Source organism: Phacochoerus africanus, chromosome 10, assembly GCF_016906955.1.
Source record: "Phacochoerus africanus isolate WHEZ1 chromosome 10, ROS_Pafr_v1, whole genome shotgun sequence".
Classification (NCBI taxonomy): domain Eukaryota; kingdom Metazoa; phylum Chordata; class Mammalia; order Artiodactyla; family Suidae; genus Phacochoerus; species Phacochoerus africanus.
Window position 1 is genome coordinate 116,424,880 of NC_062553.1, and position 21,437 is coordinate 116,446,316.

Consider the following 21,437-nt stretch of genomic DNA (forward strand, 5'->3'; position numbering starts at 1 on the left):
CCTGGTGACCCCGTGTCACTGACAGCCCTCAAACTACACGCCAGGAGGAACGGTCAGCCTGAGGGTGGCAGAAGGGCTGTTACTCCCTTGCTGACTTACACTGGCTACGTGTGCAAAGTGAAGAGGCTAAAAAGTAAGCGGGAGAAAAAGTTGAATTAACTATTCAACCAGAGAAATATTTTGGCCTTAATTATTTGGTGGTTACCTTAGATACTTTTTAGATGGTAATTCTTAATAGTAAACTGTATCTTTAAAAAGCAATTTCTTTTCACCTCACAGAGGTGGCAGTAAGTCAGTCAGTCAGTCAGTAAACAGAAATTTCAGCCAGACCATACTTAGAGTGCATTAAATAAATATAAATTTTATTAAAAACACTCACATAGCATTATCAGGAATGATATAATAATAAACGCTTTCAATAACCTGCATTCATAACATTACAATACTTACAGTATTTATAACCATCCTCAGATTTTTATAGACAAACCAAACACCTCATGAAAAGGAAATGAAACTAAGTTTTTAAAAAAAGCGTAGAAAAATGCACAGAGTTCATTATCTTAGTGTCAAACTGCAAAAGGTTCCTACACAAGTTAACCACTAGCTTTAGAAGTGAACTGTACACCACTGTGCGTCAATCAAGATGAAAAATTCATTCAAGTAAAGTTGACACCACTCAGAAGCATTTTCAAGTATGGCTATATAGTCAACCTGATATTCCTATATAAGCAAACTGGAGATCTGCTTTCCATCCATCCTAACTGAGGCAGGTTTGATATTTACAATTATAGATCTGATATTTACAATATGCCACTCAATTTCCTCTCCTCCTCCCCACCCAACCTCGCCTCAAACCCCCAAACTATACTTCCTGCTCTTGTTGGCCAGCAGTTTGACAAATGGCAGTGGATGATACTGAAACCAAACACGCATTCACATAGGAATGGCTGACTCAAAACCAACAAATGTGCATATAGTTACCGATTATCTGGGGTTAGATATATGGTAGATGCAAAACATGAAAATCATGTGGTTTGACATATACAAATGTTTTTTGAAATGTTCGTAAATTGGTCACAGCCAAAAACTAGAGAAAATTTTTTTTTTCTTTAAGACAAAAGCCGTGTTACAAAGATTTGACCAATAAAACTCAAAGGTCTCCTTTGATTAAGAATTTATTTGAAGAGTTCCCACTGTGGCGTCTTGGGAGTGCTGGGACACAGGTTTGGTCCCCAGCCCGGCACAGTGGGTTAAGGACGAGGCTTTGCTGAACCTGCGGCTTAGGTTGCAACCGTGGCTTAGGTCTGATCCCTGGCCTGGCAACTCCATATGCTGCAGGGCAGCCAAAAAAGGAAAAAAAAAAAAGAATTTATTTGAAATGTAATAAAAAATATACTTAGACCAAGATGTAATTGTACAGTCAACTGCACATTTACCCCTAAGTGTTCTGCCTGTGTAGGGATGACCTCATGGATTGCTACCTGAATGGATTACTGGATCAAAACATCTTCATTTTAGAGAGTTAAAGACTCTAGCCAACAGCCACTTGCCAAACTCCTGCCTTACAATTTTCCCTTTATCAACTCAGTGCATTCTATTTTCATGTATTTTTTTTCTGCTTGAAACAGTCAAAAGATTCTCTAAACTTTTAAAAGGCTTTTCTTTACAATAAAAAGAGCCAACACATTTACAAAATTAGTTTTAGTTACATCAGGACATGTACAAGTAAAATAGGAGGGATTCAAAATAAAAGGGTTAAATCCCTGAAAAAGAATATATTTATTAATCTACAACAATTTTACATAAACACAGGTGACATGTTGGCATATGGAGAACATGAGCTGAAATATCCCTGAATTTTTTTAGAACAAAAAGGTTGAAGTTCAAGTTATACTTGCTAAGAAATCAAGTATTGAAAAAAGGTACGCTTTTTTCTTTTTTAATAAAAAAAAAGACTTGGAAAAAAATGATGGTACACAATGCTATAAGTTTTCACTCTCAGTTCAATATCCTATTGCCAAACTAGTGTTGAGGTATATGACAAGTAGGAACATCACTCAAACCTTTAATGAATTCTTAGCTCACATTATGATATATCTGTAGCAGGCTGAGTAGCACCATCATGATGTGAATTCTGCTTCAAATCCATATATATATATATATGTATGTATATATTTAATTTCTTTTTACAGTACTAAAATACTAAAGCATTGCGTTATAAAAGTTTTGTTTACAATTTAATTTACTTACTATACATCTCTTTCACTTCTTTATACAAATTAATGATTTGAAACCACCACAGCAAACCAGCTGCCTGTTTTTTTTTTTTTTTTCCTTTTTAATTAACAGATTCACATGGAACTAACCCTGTTTATTCATCTTATGCAGGCATCAGTCTGCTCAATCTCTCTGGTAAAGAGGACACTTAAGCTAAGAAATGACAACATCACAATGTACAATTATCAACACAAAGGCAGACTGCCATTCAGTTCACTGAAGAGCTACAGATCCATAAAATAGCATTGGCTTAAGTGAACTAGCTTTGTTGAGTCCATAGCATGCGGTTAATTATTACCTGCAGTTAATCGAAAATTCTTGAACTTCTACATATTTGAGCAATGAACTTGTCATACCATTTTGTATAAAACTGTCTTACAGGATAGCATGTGAGATGAGCACCAGAAAACATGTATTTTGTGGACTAATGTATTCCCTTGACTCCAGTAAGCCCCATTTTGGATTTAACTGGCTGTATTAAAAATGGACACATTGCTCATCAGCAGATGCATGGCTAAAAGCAAAAATATTTTAAAAGCTTTCCTTGTTTCCTTAAAAAAATCAACTTTGCATTCTAAAATGAAAGTAAACTTTTTTTAAATGTCTCAGTACCTTAGCATTGTTCAAGTTGTCAAAGCTTAGGTAGACAAAGTGCTTCTAAAACACCATTTAAAATATTTATAGATATACATGTTTGTGCACATATACATATGTGTGTGTATATATGTACATATATACTTTTATTGTCCTACGAGGACTTCACTGGATGAGCAAAATCCAGAGGCCTTTAAAATGTCCACGTTTTGAAAACTAAGCTTGTGTAAGAATAGGTACTTGTGATTAAAAACTTGAATGAAAATGTACCCCCATTATTCAAGGGCATTGGAGGACACTGATAGGATCTTGATGATATAAAGGCATTAAATTTTTGACTGTTAAAGACACCATTTTCTTAGCACCATTTCTTAGAACATCCAAACAAATTCAGTGTTTTGCTGTCTATTCATTTATGTTTTCTGTAGCTATTTTGATAAATAAAAGTTAATATTAAGATTAAAAACTGCACTTTAAAAAGCCATAATTCCAGTATTTCAGTACATTGTGTATTCAGCACCAGATGGTATTTTAAGATTCCTGCCCCTGTAATACTACAGTACTTGTCTGATTTGTGTTCCATGACTATGCAAACTTGGTATTATTAAGAGTGGTCACAGATGTGTAGAGTTGTAAGGGGGGAAAAATCACATTTACACATCATTTCATCCAATAATAGAACCAGTGTTTAAAAAATGTAAATTGTGGAACACTTTCTTCTCCACCTTCCCTTTGCATAGAATGCTTTGGTCTTTTGCCCAGATCTCATCTGTGACCACCTAGGAGTCAGTGGAAACTAAGTGCTATGGTAAGATGACCTCTTTTTTTGCTGGTGAGCTGAGGTTCGTCTCACCACATCTGTCAAGAATACTGTGTCCTTTCCCCACTGCCCACGTCATGAGAACGACACGACCATGGGCAGGTTGGTTGTGGTCTTTTCAAATGAGGTAACCAACGCCAGGGGCAACATCATACGTATCTGTTGTAAGGCCCGGTGACCCGAGTGAAGGCATATGGAGATGTAGTTACTGTGGAGTCTGTGGTCACGGACATGGTCCTTTCAGCAAGGGACCTGATGAAGCGCAGGTAAGTGGGCTCTGAAGGTTCATGCGGCTCAGTGGGCTCCCGTTTCACTTTTTTGCCGTGGGTCTTCTGAGGCACATAGTCTGGGCCATACTTTTCACACTCTTCCTCTTTCTCACGGGCTTTTTCGGCCATTTTGGCTTCCCAGAGTGCCAAGCCGTGTTTTGGCTCATTCATGCTCTTGTGCTGGTAAAAGACAAGGGAGATCCTGGTGGGGTGGTTCCTGTTGGGATTCTTCAAAGGGGTTGTGGCATGAAGCTCGCGCTTTGCACACTCGATGAGAATTGACCCATGAGTTGGAGCCACAGCCACTCCCCCGATGTCAGGATCCAGAAAGCTCTGCTCACTGTCAGACCAGACCTCGTCGTTGTCTTCGGCAGCAGACAGCTGCTTTTCCTGACTGCCAGCATCGTGTAATTTGTGTAAGCCTTCTTGGACAGAAGCAGTTCTGTCATGGTTAAGACCTGGAAGCATCTTGGAAAACCCATTCGTTGTATGGGAAAGCATGTCATTCTCCTTGCTCTGGAGGTGAAGCGCATGAAGAGAGCTGTTGAACATGCTTGGAGCTGCACTGTAGTTATGGATTAAATGAGAAGACGGGTGATGGTCACCATTTTTATAGTCTATGTTTGGGTTGCTCAAATTGGGCGGTAATCTGGAGGCGGCTCCCATAAAATGGCCATCCATCTCATGAGCGGAATAAGGAGGAAATGCTCCTACATGGTGTACATTTGGTCTAACAGTACAACTGCTAAAGGCATCTCCTTGCACATTTTGGTTTCCATAACCTAAGTATTTAGAAGTAAAACTCTGGCTATTTCTGAACCTGGGCTGGTAAAGTGTATGGATGGGTGGTAGATTTAGCTTAGAGAGAGGGCCTTGGTTTGGATACCTATACAGATCCATAGGCTGAGACTGGGGAGAATAGGAGCCTAGATACTGGGAGCAGTTGTCCATTGATATGTTTCCATTGCATTGATATGATGGATATTGGTTATTCTGATTCAGAAGCCCAGAGTAGGGGCTCATGGGATTTGAAGAATTCAAATATGAACCTGCAGCTTGGGATGAGGTGGCATAGAGGTTCACAGGGTTGGCACCTCCATAAATATCTGAAGTGTGTGAAGAGCTTGGATAAGGGCTAACTGGATTGGGCCGTTTCATGTATAGGTTGGTAGATCCAGAAGAAGAGTAAGAGCTGACAGACTCTGACTGAGGGTTACTAGTTACGTGGTGATGCGGCTGCTGCTGCTGGGGTTGCTGCAACTGTGGAGGCTGCTTCTGTGGCTGTTGAAGTTGCTTCTGTATTTGGGGCTGGGGCGGCTGGGGCAGCTGGGGCGGCTGGGGCGGCTGGGGCGGCTGGGGCTGCTGCATGACTGGTCCTGAAAGTCGCAAAAGTTCTGTGGACAGGATAAGTGAGAACAGGGACAGATATTACTTTATAAAGGCTAGTGAAGATGCTTACATGTCTGTGAGATCCACCACCAGAACTATGCAATGCCCATCAAACAAGGACAAGAGCAAAGTCAGAGTCTGGCATAATTTTTTTGTGTCTAAAACATTAGAAATAAAATGGCAGACCCTTTAACAGTATAATCTGGTAAGTGGTGAGAAATGTCATAAAACATCCAAAAGCCATTCCATCGAGAGCATCATGTTCTCTGGCGCTTCTGTGCTTTTGACTTTTCAACCCTCCCACACTCTCTACCTGAAGTGCCCTCTTCCCTCCTTCCCATTTCACTCTCCTTCCTTGACACAGTCATCCCTTCCCCAAGGAAGCCTTCTATGAACTCAACTTCTAGTGCTTTTGTAATACTTTGTAATATCCACTGCAAACATAAGTCAGATAAAGCAACAGTCATAATGTATTGGAATTAATCCATTTTTAGTTCCCTCTTTACCCCACTGCAAAGTACTTCCTGAGGGAAGGGACAGTGTCTTATTTCTCCATTGCCTCACATGCAATCGAATATGTTAAATAGTTAAGGTAGCAAAACATTTGTTCTGGAAGATTCAGCAATGCTATGGGAAAAAGAATGACATTCATTTAAATAACCCAAAGCACGTTATGTAACTGGTAAACCGTATTTCATTAGCATGCTTTCCAGAAAGGAAATTTACACAGTTGTACATAAAACTGTAAAGAAACTTTCAGCTTTGTAAATGAAAGTTTGGGAGGTCATATTTCTGTTTAATAACCTCACTTACATATATAAAAAAAGGGAATAATTAGAGCTGAGAACAGATAAGTGGAGCTACAATGGCAGTCCTGAGAATGGAAACCTATTAGTGCAGAGACCAGTTAGAAGGAACTACAGGCAAAGTTCTATCTGATGATACTCCACAGCTAACTTAAAAGGAATATCAGGAAGTAGACAGGATCTACTTCTCTTGGTATAAATCATCCAATCAATAAATATGGATTAAACATCTTTGACATACTATTCTAACTTAGTTTTATCTCTGAGCTTCAAAGTCAGTAGGGAAATTTGACTTTGTGAAGCAAAGGTGGCTGGTTCTAAACAAACCAGTACACTAAATGTAAAGATATGCATTTTTCTTTTGTTAATGGCCAGGCCAATGCCATCTCTAAAGTGTGGATAGGGACATTATACTGAATTTTTTTTTTATATATAGTATTAACTAGATTTAAAGCAAGGGGCTTTGGAAAGAGAATGTCAACTCATATTGATAAATAATGCTTGATGGCTACTATTACAGATGTTATCTATTTTGATGGGTAAAAACTTGAGAAGAACTACACATGGATTCCCTTCATAAACCTCAGATGCAATATGGCTAAGGAAAGTATCTTATTCTCCTGCCCCTGCCCCCATAAATCCTATTTTCAAACTTATCTCAATAAATAGCACTGTTTTAATTATCCAGGCTTAAAAGTTTGGGGTCATCTTTAAATACTTTTTTCTCCTTCATTCTAATGTTTTGTCACCAATGTGGTGATACTCATTTTGGAAGACTATGCTTCTGTCACCTTTGCTGTGTCTTTACAGCTACCACCAAAACCCAAGCTCTTATCTCACTCATGGTTTACTGTGCTCCAAACTCTTAACTCCTCTACTTCCGATTTGGCCTGCCTGCCACTGCTAGATTAACACTAATTTCACCACATCACTTACCATCAAACTCTGTCATTTATTATACAGGAAAATCCAAACTTCTCCCTCAAGCTGGGGCTGATGGTACAGCATCTCATTACCATCTCCAAGAACAAAGCTTGGCCCTTGCTATAGAGAAAATCCTGGTACAGAACTAAGACCATGACTGAGCATAACCATCCAAAACTAACAATGTTCATTTTTTTTTTTTTTTAATGTCTTTTGTCCTTTTAGAGTCACACCTGCGGCATATGGGTTCCCGCAACCATAGCAATGCCAGATCCGAGCCGCGTCTGCGACCTAGGCCACAGCTCAAAGCAACGCCGGATCCTTAACCTACTGAGCAAAGCCAGGGATCAAACCTGCAACCTCGTGGTTCCTAGCGGGATTCCTTTCCTCTGTGCCCCGACAGGAACTCCAACAATGTTCATTTTTAACGCAAGTGTCACATAACACGTATATCTGCAATGCTTCACGTTAAATTTACCTGCCAACTGTTTAGACTGGCTTGCATTTTCAATCTGTTTTGTACGTGCTGAGGCTGACTTTTCCTTTTCGTTCTTATTTGTGCTGTTTTCCAAAGAGGAAAGCTTTTCAGCTGCAGCTTTCTTGGCTTCTAGTTTCCTTTGTCGGCATGTCTTGACGGGCTCTGCTAACATCCTGACTTTCCGCCGAAAAGAACTCAGTACCTGAATGGCACCATTTCGTTTTTTCTCCTCCTGAGCATCCACACTCCCAAACTCATCCACATCGGAGACTTTGTAGAGAGGTAGCACATGAAGCTGCTCATCCTCAGGTTTTCCTCCAATTTCTCGATTGTCTTCTCTAGTGAGGGTGCATACCTGGCAGGGAAATGAGACAGCACAGCCTCAGTGGCAGTCCAAATGAAAGCTGGTGTGTGTGTCTCTTCCTCAGGATGTAGATTTATGGTGGCGGCCTACTGGACCAGATTGGTTTATGACCATAAAACCACATCTGTCTGTTGTTAATGAAGATGGTACATCAAGATAAACAAGTTCATGGTGACTTTTTAAATTTTTTCAGTCTATCAGGAGCTGTGATCTGTAGCGACTGCTCTTCACAAACATTTCTGACTAAGGGAAGAAGCAATACTCTTACCGAAGTGAAGCAATCTCCCACTTTTCACACTTAAAAAAAAAAGATGTAATAGATGTGAAGCCTCTTCAAAAAGAGGCTAAGAGTTTCCTCTACCAAAGGACTTCCTCTGCTTTTAGTAGTATCACATTTTGCCTCATTTCATACTTCTGTGCACAAAGAAACTTCACATCTTTCCTCACACTTAACTCTCTTTAAGCATATTTAAGAAATTTCCACAGGATACCAAAGTGAAATCTAAATAATGTAAAACTGAAGATTTGCTTGATAAAGGTAATATGTAACTTAACACTCTTTCCACCTTTCTTCTCTACTCTGTGAAATTTAACTTACTGTTTCTCTTCTCTCTCATATCTTTTCTGAAAAGCCAAAAAAAAAAAAAAAAAGCTACTTCTGCTTCTTTGATAATTTAGTGGTACTTTTTTTTTTTTTTTTTGGCCACAATCACATTGGCTTTGATGAAAAATTATTGGTTGGGTTTCAGTACTAGCTTTTAGTATTTAGTGTTTTTAATTAAAAGAGAAAATGAGACCATGGTTATTTAAAACCCAAGGTAATATAAAATCATTGGAAGATACTCTTAAAAGGATTGTGATCATGATTATATTAGATTTACCTTTATAAATAAGTTTAACATGAGATGGTATTAAAATGAGTGTTTCACTACCACTTCGTACTCGTACATCTTCCTAAATTCTCGTTTCTGAGCACTTGTGTCTTTTTTCTCACACACACTTATCCCTACTCACTTCTACTTAACCTAGTGCTACTTTCTGTTTCACCTCACAGAACTGTGACTTATCAGAGGAAAATTCCCCTTCATTCAAAAACTCTTTCTCACCCTCTGCCCACTCTCCATAACCTTGCTGGAAAGAAACCTGGTTATCTTGAGGACCTATAATAGCTCCAGCTATCATTTGTTTCTTTTACTTCCCAGAATATAGCATAGCCTCCAAAGGAAGAGCAGGTGTCAACACATGGTAAGTGATTATGTTGGATACTGTGGATGATAAGCCTTGGGTCTGCTCTCCTGAATCAGAAGTCAGTCAACTGGGGCCTGTGGCCAATCTGCCTTGCAGCCTGTTTCCATATGGCCAGTGAACTAAGAATGGTTGTTGCATTTTTAAAGAAATTTTTATTGGGAAAAACTCCAAACGAAGACTATGACATAGATCCTCTGTAGCCTGCAAAGCTTTTAAAAGAAAAGTTTTCCGACCCCTGCTCTAGACCATTAAACCAATACCTTTTCTCTTCTCAGCAAAAATTTACATCAGCTTCCTAAAATTACTTCATGACTGCCTACTCCCTCTCAGAATTCTTCTCCATCCTAGAAATGACTACAACACCTGTCTTCTCTCATCGGTCATCTTCCTCAATTACATCTGTATCCATGTTGCTGACTCATTGGGTGGATTAATGTAGTTCCTGCACTTTAGCTTTTTCATTCTTTATCTCCACTCTGTGTCATCATCTATGTGCAAGTCCACACCCTGGGCTTTAGTGGTGTGGGACACTGCTCCCCCTGCTGAGATGGATCCATTTTCTCCCCCCCAACGATAAGGCTCAATACATTTCACCCACTGTAAAACATAGTTACAACCGGTTCTTTTACGCTTTGAATCTTCTATAGTAGTTACTGTGGCAACGATGATACATTTTTCACGAATATTTCTCTCTGCAAGATGAACTGGTACCTTGCCTTTGTCTATGGCTTTTTGCTTAAATGATTAAAACCTACCTGCTGTCTGACACTGAATATGGCAAGACTTTTTTGGGGGGCAAATAACTGTAGCTGGCAATGCTTCGTCACCAGTTTAGATAAGCACCAGAGTTTCCATGACTTTTACATGCCAAGGCAACCTGTTATGAGATAACCGGTAATGCCAAACAAGATCACCTTGCAACAGCAATTCATTCATGAAAATGGTGCAGAGAACGTGTCACTCTAACTAATGTACCACTCTATCACTTCTAGTCCTCTACTCTTCAGCGGGACATACAGCTAACCTGTCCTCAGCCCCACTTACCAGTGTGCTGCCATTCTGCATGTTGTGCAAGTCTCTATGGGCATGAGCACAGAAGTCCAAACATGCAGTGACCCCTGAGAATGGACGGCCTTCCTTCAGACCCAGACGGCACTCTGGTGCTCTGTGTTCATATTCAATCTGAAAAATAGGAGTGTGTGTGGAGGGAAAGTACTTAGACATTGGAAATTCTTAAGCACATATTTGACCAAAAAGTACAAGACCTGTGTACTGAGCAGGTGAAAAATATTTCTTAGTGTTATATATTTTATATCCCAAAACATGGTGGAATGACACACAATACAGCAAATACCTTGGCATTGTAAAGTTTTTATTTTACAGTGCTATTAAGATATACAATTTACTAAAATTGAACAGCATATATATTTGAAGTGTACTATTTGATGACATATTTATACATGAAACTATCCTGCAATCAAAATAACATACCTATCCATGATTCTCAAAAATTTCATGTCACTTTGTAATTCATGCCTCCCTCTTTGTTCCCAGGCAACTACTGACCTGCTGTCACTACAGATGAGTTTTCATTTTCTAGAATTTTATATAAATGGATCCATTTCAAGTTAATTCAAGTATCTAAGAATTTCATATTTTTGATTCAATTTTAATTGCTATTGGTTTTCACTTCAATTTTTAATTGTTTATTGCTAATATATAGAAATACCATGGATTTTTGTATTTGGCAACTTTGTTAAACCAGTTTTTTTAGTTCTAGGAGTTTTTTAATGTAGGTTCTTTGGGATATTTAATGTAGACATACATCTTATCTACAAATAAGGTCAGTTTTATTTCTTCCTATTCAATCTATATCCTTTTTCTTTTTCTTGCCTTTTGCACTAAAATTTCCAGTTAGATATTAAACAGAATAAACTGTATTTAATACAGCAAAGGGAATATAACCAATATTTTACACTGAGTATAAATGAAGTATAATCTTTAACAGTTGTGAATAACTATGTTGTACACATGAAACTTATAAAATGTTGTAAATCAACTATACCTTAATTTTTAAAAAATTAGATTCCACAAAAAGCTTGCTGTTCCAAGATGAAAACTATTTTTGAAAACATTAATTTTATTAAGCAAACATCCATTTGATAAAGAATAAAAAGGTTTTTTTTATTGTATGGCAATTGTATATTAAATTTATGTTTATAGGAGTTCCCGTTGTGGCTCAGTGATTAACGAATCCGACTAGGAACCATGAGGTTGTGGGTTCGATCCCTGGCCTTGCTCAGTGGGTTAAGGATCTGGCGTTGCCGTGAGCTGTAGTGTAGGTCGCAGATGTAGCTCGGATCCTGTGTTGCTGTGGCTCTGGCCTAGGCCAGCAGCTACAGCTCCGATTAGACCCCTAGCCTGGGAACCTCCATGTACCACAGGTGCGGCCCTAGAAAAGACAAATAAATAAATAAATACATAAATAAATTATGTTTATAAATACGGCGTTGAGAACATCTTCAACAAACAATAAGAGAAGTTCAAAAAAAAAAGATGTTAACTAGAAGTGGTGTGAATGGACATCTTTTTCTTAACATCTTTTCTTGTCTGCAATTCAGGGGTAAAGTGCTCAGTCTTTCACCACTGAGGATGATATTAAGTTAATAAAGGTTTTTCATTATGCCCTTTTTCAGGCTGAGAAAGTTTCCTTCTATGGATGTTAGATTTTGTCAAATACTTTTTCTCTACTCTCTACCTATATGAGATATTTTAAAATAAAAATTCAGTTTCTTCAATAGATACAGTACTATTCATGGTTTTTATTTTTTTGTTTAGTAAGCTTTGGTGCTTTTCAAGGACTTTGCCTGTTTCATCTAAGTCATTGAATTATTGGCATAAAGTTTTTATTTTTATTCCACCTGTGACACGTGGAAGTTCCTGGACCAAGGATTGAAACTGTGCCACAGCTGCAACAAAGGTCCTAAACCTGCTGAGCCACAAAGGAACTTCTGGGCCTAAAGTTTTATTAATGTATTTTTATTCTTAGTCTTTTATTGTCTGTAGGATCTGTAGAGAGGGGCCATCTCCAATTCTTAATATGGACAATTTGCACTGTCTCTTTGTTTCTTGACTGAATTGATTCAAAGTACTAGCTTTGGTTTCACCGATGTATACACCTTTTCTTTGTTTCTTGATTGAATTGACTCAAAGTATAGCTTTGGTCTCACTGTTATATACTCTAGTTTTCTATATTCTAGTTCATTGATTTCTATTGTTCCTTCTGCCCTTTAGGGATAAAATTGCTCTCTTTTCCCAAGTTTCACAAGGGAGAAGCATAGATTATTTGAGACTTTATATTTTCTGAAATAAATGTTCAATGTTATAAATCTTAGAGATTTAGAGCCTTAGAGGAAGGCTCCATAGCTGCCTCCCACAAATTTCAATGTCATATCTTCATTTTCATTCAGTTTGAAATACTTTGTAATTTTCCTTATGATTTATCCTTTGACCCATAGGTCATTTAGAAATATGTTGCTCAGTGTCCAGATATTTAGGGATTTTGTAGGTATCCTTCTGGTCCACCAGATTTTTAATTTAATTTCACTGTGGTCAGAGAACATACTTCGAGGCCTTTAAATTTACTGATACTTATTTTATGACCCAGAACATAAACTATCTTGGTAAATCATCCTTATATACTTAAATAATGTTAATTCTGTCACTGCATGGGAAGTTCTATAATGTCAGTAAGATCGAGTTTGTTAAGTCTTCTAGCTCCTTACTAATATTCTATCTACTTGTTCTAACACTTATTGGGAGAGATGTGTTAAAAAACTAATTGTGGATTTGTTTTTAGTTCTATCAGTTTTTGCTTAATAAAATTTGAGGCTGTTATTATATGAACAGTTATGACTATCATGTTTTTCTGCTGAACTGACCTTTTAAAAATAATAATATGACCCTCTTTGTACTTTATAATTTTGTTTGCTATGAAGTCTACTTTGCTATTAATATTATTCCAGCTTTCTTTTGATTGACTATGCATAATACTTACTGGTTCTTGCTTTTTTTTTTTTTTTTTTGTCTTTTTGCCATTTCTTGGGCTGCTCCCATGGCATATGGAGATTCCCAGGCTAGGTGTCTAATCGGAGCCGTAGCCACCGGCCTACACCAGAGCCACAGCAACGCAGGATCCGAGCCTCGTCTACAACCCACACCACACAGCTCACGGCAACGCCATATCCTTAACCTACTGAGCAAGGCCAGGGATCGAACCCGCAACCTCATGGTTCCTAGTCGGAGTCATTAACCACTGTGCCACGATGGGAACTCCAGTTCTTGCTTTTTAAATAAATAACAATTGTTTTGATTCAATGTGATTATTTAATATCACAAGCTCTGCCTTTTAACCGAGAGTGTTAAAAAACATTTACATTTAGTGTATTTTTTGATATGGTTAGGATTAAATATTGCCATCTTGCTACTTGTTTTGTATTTGTTTTATCTTTCTTTTGGGTTCATTTTTTTTTAATGTCTTCAGATTTTTATTTTTATCTCTACTGGGAGATGAGATAAACACACTTTTTTTTTTTTTTTTAGTGGATGCTTGCTTTAAGGCTTATAGTATACTGTACAGTAGTCTACATTCAAGTAATATTATACCACTCCATATATAAGAAACTTACAACAGTATACTTCCAATCCCTCAGCCTCTGTGCTACTTCTGCATGTTATAAACCTTAAATTACACTGTTAATATGTTTTTTAAATAGCAAATTATCTTCTAAAGAAATTTTCAAAATAAAGGAAAAGTCTTTTTAACTTGCTTATCTACTACTTATGATGTTTTCATTCTTTTTTGCAATCCAGGTTTCTATCTGGTATCATTTTCTATCAGAGGGCTTCCTTTCACATTTTTGAAATGTTGATCTGCTGGCGGTAAATTATTCAGTTTTTCTATGTCTGAAAAAAAATATGTTGCCTTCACTTTTTTCTCTTTCAGTACTTTAAAGATGTTCCTTCTCTATCTTCTTTCTCAGACATGAAGACTCTTGAGTTTATTATAATTTTTTTCTATGTGTTTCTTCCTCTATCTGCTTTTCATATTTTCTCTTTATCACTGTAAACAAATTGATTTAAATGTGACTTTATATATGTACTTTTCCTCAACCTTCTACCCCTCTATTAGGGGTTTGCTGAGCTTCTAGGATCAATGGGTTTATTGTTTTTGAGCAAATTTGAAAAAAAAAATGTGGAGGTTATATTTTAAAATATTTTTCTGTCTTCTTTCTGGGACCCTAATTAAATATACATTAGTGTAACAATAGTGTGCCAGAGATCTTTGATCTATTCATTTTATTTTCCAGTTTTGTTTTTCCTCTTTATTTCACATCGGGAGATTTCCATTGCTATATATTCAAGTTCACTAATCTGCTGTTAATTTCATCTAGAGTATTTTTTAATCAGATATTATATATTTTTCATTTCTTGAAGTTCAATGTGGGTCTGATATCTTAGCTTTTTTTTTTTAAACTACATTCATACTTTCCTCTGTCCTGAACAAATGAAATATATGTATGACGGTTATTTTAATGTCCTTGTCTATATAGTCTTACTACATGTCATTTCTGGAACTATTTCCATTGATTGCCCCCCTCTTCCCATTATGGGTCATATTTTCTAATTACTTTGTATGCCTGGTATTGCTGACGAAATGCTAGACATTATAACTTTTACTTTGTTGCCTGTGAGGTATTTTATTTTATTTTTTTTTTAATTTTTGTTCTGAGATGCTGTTAAGTTAGTTGGACTCAGTTTGATTTCTCAAGTCTTGATTTTAAACATTTTTAGATGGAACGAGAACAGCCTAATCTACTTCTGCTACTAAGGCTGGCAGATTCTAAATACTTGATATCTTTTATGTTAGGAGGTCTTTTCCTTCTGCCTAGTATTAACAGAACTATTCCAGGTTGTGTATAAAATCAAGGGATTTTTTTGCCTGTTTCTTTTGATGGCTCTTTCCACAGCCCTGGTAATCTCTTCACATGTACACACTGTTCATTACTCAGCTGAAGACTCAAGCAGAAGAACCCTCTATAGATCTCTGGGGCTCTTCTCAATGAAGTGCCCTCCTCTCTGATATTCTGAATTGTGAATTCTAGCACGTGGGCTTCCCCATATTCTGAACTTTGTTTCCTTAACACAGAGATAACCCTGGAGTCTGTTTAGGTTCCTTCTCCCTGCCCTCAAGCCTAATGTGCTGTTTAGGAAGTAAGCATGGGTAATTGTAAGTTTACCTTTTTTATTTCCCTTTTCTCTGGTATTACTATCTTGTGCTTCTTATTGTCCTATGTCCAAAAAAATATGAATTCATGTATTTTGTTTTTCTTCTTTTAATGTGTGAAAGTAAATCCAATCTCTATTAATCCATCGTGGTTAGCAGCTGAACTCATAACATGGTAAGATTTTTGATGGCTTGAATATTATTTACCATTCAGTTCACATTGCATTTTGTATACTGAAACCAGACTCTGGCTAAAGGAAAATGACCACTCTATTTCACAAACTACTGTTTGTGGTTTGTGATTGTTAAGTCCATGCTGTGGTCTAGTTAGCTTTGTTCTGTTCCTTGAATAAAAACGAATGCAGAATCACGTCATCTCATAAGAAACACCATGTGGGGGTCTGTGAATGGATTACTAGAAATTCACCTTTATATCTGGAAGAAAATTCCAAGTGCATGGCTTTCTGATTGTATAAAGCTGCGCTGTTCAATATGGTAGCTACTAGTCACATGCGGCAATTTAAATTAATTAAAAGTTCATTATCTCAGCCACACTATCCACATATCAAGTGTTCAATTACCATATGTGGTGAGTAACTATTTCTCTGAACAGTGTAGACAAACAACAAATTCCATCGACATAGAAAATTCTCTTGATCTAAAACGTTATCTTCTGGGAGTTCCTACTGTGGTGCAGCAGAAATGAATCAGACTAGTATCCATGAGGATGTGGGTTTCATCCCTGACCTTGCTCAGTGGGTTAAGGATCCGGCATTGGCATGAGCTGCATGTAGGTTGCAGATGTGGCTTGGATCCCATGTTGCTGTGGCTGTGATGTAGGCTGAGAGCCATAGTTCCAATTCAACCCCTAGCCTGGGAACTTCCATATGCCACAGGTGTGGTTCTAAAAACAAACAAAAGTTATCTCCACACATGATGAAAGCACATGATTTAGAGATTTAAGCCTGCTAATCCAGACTTAAAATTTAATGGTAAAACAAGCATTGAAAAGATGAAGAAATATAAGTCTAGTGGACAGATATGAAGGAGTATTTAAATCAGAAAACCTATGTTCTAATACCATGGAGCTGACAGAAAAAAATGCTGTGAAAGCTCAATGAAATTTCATTTAAGCAATAAAACTTAATGAAATCAAGGAATAAAACAAGTAAGAATATTCATATGTGTGAAATAAAGGTATTACGTATAGTTGGGGGAAGGAGACAAAGACCAGATGGTAGGTTTTGGCATCATCCAAAATCTTGATGTCTTACATATACTATGCAGAAAGATCATACGGCTGTTTTTTTTGGATCTATAAACTATGTTAAGACACACAGATAAACATTTCCAATAGTATCTCCCATGCAATATAAAAAACACCTTATCCATTCTTGGCCATTAGTTGACTTTGTCTATATAGATATTACATCTATTTCTCACATATGAATGTATGAATGTATTTTAGTTTTACTTGACTGTGGTAAGGTCATTTAACAATAGAGTGACTCTTTTAAACATTTTTTATATGTACATTATTGTTGATTATAGGTACAATTGTACAGCAGATCTCTAGACCTTATTTACCTTGCTTAACTAAAACTTTATGCCAGTTGGTTAGTACATCTACATATTTAATCATTTTGTTATAACTTAAAAATATGGGGTACCTTCATATTTCAGATATTCCAGGTTCAAGAAATGCATAAAACACTCCAAACAAAAAGTAATAGAGTATAATATTAATGTTTACTTAGAAAATAAAGATTGTATGAGATAGTCTATATATAGTAAGAATCAAAGCAGTAAAAAGAACATCAATACTTGCTGTTCTGTTCTGTTGTCCAATTTAAGCCATTTGATTAATATTTGCTATAAAAAATTCATTTAACAGAAATAGGGCCAAATTTGAAATCTAGCAACATAGACTCAATTCTTTTTTTTTTTTTTTGGCTGCCCAGTGGCATATGGAATTCCCAGGCCAGGATCATATCTGAGCCACAGTTGTTGCGCTGTGGCAACACTGGATCCTTAACCTGCTGTTTCGGTTCCAGGGTTCGAACCTGCATCCCAGTGCTCCAGAGACACTGCTGATCCTGTTGTGGCTTCCAAGGTCATTTTATGACCTTATATCTCTACTTTCAGGGAGAACCTTTTCATTCCTTGAGAAATGTGTGCATACCTCTATCCTAGCTGTTAGCATTTTTCAATAACGTGTATTTTACATATCAATGTCTCCTCTAAAGAAGGAATTTTTTTAAAGACAAAGAATCTATATTGCTTGTCAATGTCCACCGTGACTAAATAGTGTCTGCTTGATAACAGGCTTTCATTTAGTGCCTTTGTTGTTGATGTTACTGAAACAAGGAAGACCAGTTTTCTGCCTCCTTCGTGAGCATTTCTGAACAAATCACCTAGTCTTCCATATAAGTGCAGCCCAGCACACATTTATAAAATAAGGGGAAAAAAAAGTTTTGCTTGGTTCATGGAGCCAAGGCCAATAGAAAAAGAAGAGAAAAAGAAAAATCTAACAAAATCTGACATATCTGGACACAGGTATGTACACTTACAAGCAATATACCCCTAGCTTTATATGTATAGACTTGCTGTAAAAACAGTTAACAGTTAGAACCTATAGTTTTAGCCATATAATTTTAATTAATCATTAAAGTCTGCTTACAGAGACAAAATTATCCATACAGAACAAGATTAAACAGCTTGTGAGCCTTAAAAGCTCATTATCTTCATAGATCAAAAGACCAAAAATATGCTCTTTTGGATAGTGTCATTTCCATATATCAGAAACAGAACACTTCAGTGACTTCAACAATTAGGACGAGAAAAGGAAGAATAAAGACAAATCACTGCTTCAACATTTTTTTGGAAGTAGATAGGTAGGTCATCGATAATGAGTAAGTGAAATGTTCTAATTGTAAAAAAAACTGTTTAAACTTACCTGATTATTATATGCATCAGGTGCAAGTTTCTTGTATGTTGGTGCCATAAGAGTTGACAAGTTTTGTAAATGAGACTCCAGTTTTTCTTCCTGTATAAAATGAATAATTCTATATATTAAATTCTAAATCCATTGTGTCTACCTACGAGAGGCTATCAATTAGATCTTATCTCCCTACATCTTTAGATCCAAATCACAATAGAACACTTTTTTTTTTTTTGGTCAGTGCCCATGACATGTAAAAGTTCCTGAGCCAGGGATCGAATGCGCACTACAGCAGCAACCTGAGCTGCTGTAGTGACAACAGCAGATATTTAACCTGTTGCCCCATAAGGGAAATCCAAGTGTCTCGTATTAAATAAGTCAAGTATCCTAACATGACTGTTTCTAAGTGTAAAGTCCAGACTATGTATGAAAAATACAGACCATGTATCATCTATTGTTGTATGTGCCATTAGATACCTCGCTCTTTGGTACTTTCACAAGAATAATCAATTTTCTACTCTATATGCAGCTACTTGGCATTTTGTAAGTAGAAGCCTATGCTTGGTAGAAGGGTTAGGAGAATGAAGCCATATGGTCTTTAAAAGATCGCATTCTCTACTCCCTCTCCATTTAGTGACTGTGGAAGATGAGAAAGGATCGAAAAGGATTTGTTTGGTTTACTCTATTTTCAATCTTTATATTTTTAAATTTTATAAAAATTGCATTTCAGAATTGGAAATGATCTCTCCATAAACAACTAAAAATTACTAGGAGCTTCAGATAGGCATGAAACTCTCAGAACGATAATGTGGTATATACATGAAAAACTTGGCAAAGTTTATTAGAAAGGAGGGATGTTCAGTTACACACCCTTCTTCCAAACCAAAGAACAGATTTTTCAAGAGACATTCTTTTTAAAATGGTAGATGATAATACTCAGTTGTTCCATTAACACTTAGAAGTTTTCATATTTGATATTTCTCTAAAAACCTTGGGAAATGTAACGAGTTGGCAGAGATATATTTGTTTGCATTTTAGCAGGTGAGATGGTGTCTTGAGTGGAGCCCTCCTACTTAATTGATGGCTGTATCACTAGCATCCCTTGGACTCGGTTTACATGAAACCTGGTTAGAGTGATAACAAGTATGATGTGGTGGTCAAAAAGCCCTCCAGTGCGAAAAATTAAAGGGAAAGAATGCATGCAAAACTGCTATTCATTAGGTTTATTAAATATTTGTGTTTTTCTTATGAAAAGAGGCTAACACATTAATACAGTTGATTAAAATATTGTGGTCCTATGAAAAAAATTTAATTCCTGACTTGAAGAGTTTTTTGCACTTTACTAAATTTCCACTTATTATTATAGTCACAGATAATAAAGTTAACACATTTTCCATTTATAGTCACAAATAATAAAGTTAACAAATTTTCCACTTAGAGGGACACAGAAATACTATTACATCCACAGTATAACAGCAAATTTCAACTGCGTTTAAAATTTGAAAGAAAATTATAATGAATATAGATTCACTAAAAATATGAAGATATTTAAATTACTAAATATACTGTTTTTATGATCATTCAATTATACAATTGTAATTATATATAATAATATATATTATTATTCGATTATATATAGTATAGTCTAGAACATATACTACCCAAAAGTCATTAAATTTGCTACCAATTTGCAAGTTATTTTTTCAGAAGTAAGTATTCTAGAGAGAAGACAAAAACCATTGACTTAAATGAGAAATCGATGTCCATTTATTTCAACTACATTCTTATGGAGTTCCTGCCATGGTGCAGTGGTTAATGAATCCGACTAGGAACCATGAGTTTGCGGGTTCGATCCCGGGCCTTGCTCAGTGGGTTGAGGATCTGGTGTTGCCTTGAGCTGTGGTGTAGGTCGCAGACGCAGCCTGGATCCCACATTGCTGTGGCTCTGGCGTAGGCTGGCGGCTACAGCTCCGATTAGACCCCTAGCCTGGGAACCTCCATATGCTGTGGGAGCGGCCCAAGAAATGGCAAAAAGACAAAACAAACAAACAAAAACCAACTACATTCTTTCTTTTTTTTTTTTTTTTTGTCTTTTTGCTATTTCTTGGGCTGCTCCTGTGGCATATGGAGGTTCCCAGGCTAGGGGTCTAATCGGAGCTGTAGCCACCTGCCTACGCCAGAGCCACAGCAACGCGGGACCCGAGCTGCGTCTGCAACCTACACCATAGCTCACGGCAACGCCGGATCGTCAACCCACTGAGCAAGGGCAGGGACCGAACCCGCAACCTCATGGTTTCTAGTTGGATTCGTTAACCACTGCGCCACTACGGGAACTGCAAAAAACAACTACATTCTTAAAGTCTAAATTTGTTTTAGTTACTTTAATGCTTTCATTATAGTAACATTAAACTATCAAATCTTGGAGTTCCCATCATGGCACAGCAGTAAACGAATCTGACTAGTATCCATGAGAATGCAGATTCGATCCCTGGCCTTGCTCAGTGGGTCAGCAATCAGGCGTTGCTGTGAACTGTGGTGTAGGCCACAGACGTGGCTTGGATCCTCGGTTGCTGTGGTGCAGGCCAGTGGCTACAGTTCCCCTAGCCTGGGAACTTTCAGGTGCTGCAGGTGCGGCCCTAAAAAGCAAAAAAACTGTCAAATCTCATGGCACGAAAACATGATTAGAAATGGTCTTTTATGAATGTGGCAGTCACAAATATGACTTTTATAAATCAAGTTCAAAGACGAAAGTTTTAATACTGAAGTATTAACATTAATTTTAAAACTGAAGTGACAGCTGTGTAAAACTCTTGGAATTAATATAGAAAGATAAGGGGTAAATACAGAAGGCCACAGGTATAAAGAGTTTATATTGCTCACATTTTATCTATTATTTTGATATGACAAGGTTATTAAGCTAACTTCATAAAATATTATCTGTGCCTACTGTTTAGCCAAAACTTTGTTGATTCACCTCTGAGAGAAAATTCTGTTAATGAGAGTTTAACAGAATGTCATATTGTTCACTTCATCTGTGCTCA

At 37.0% G+C, this 21,437-nt stretch overlaps 1 protein-coding gene across 1 annotated transcript in view; it reads right to left on the reverse strand.

Annotated features, from left to right (window-relative positions):
- Positions 1-341: 341 nt before the first annotated feature.
- TET2 (tet methylcytosine dioxygenase 2) overlaps positions 342-21,437 on the reverse strand; it is a 132,498-nt gene continuing 111,402 nt past the window's right edge. The window contains exons 8-11 of the mRNA XM_047799514.1: positions 18,412-18,501; positions 10,214-10,351; positions 7,558-7,912; positions 342-5,354 (exon numbers count right to left, since the gene is read on the reverse strand). Coding sequence (XP_047655470.1) covers positions 3,841-5,354; positions 7,558-7,912; positions 10,214-10,351; positions 18,412-18,501 — 2,097 coding nt within the window. The 3' untranslated portion in view covers positions 342-3,840. The remainder of the gene's footprint in view (positions 5,355-7,557; positions 7,913-10,213; positions 10,352-18,411; positions 18,502-21,437) is intronic.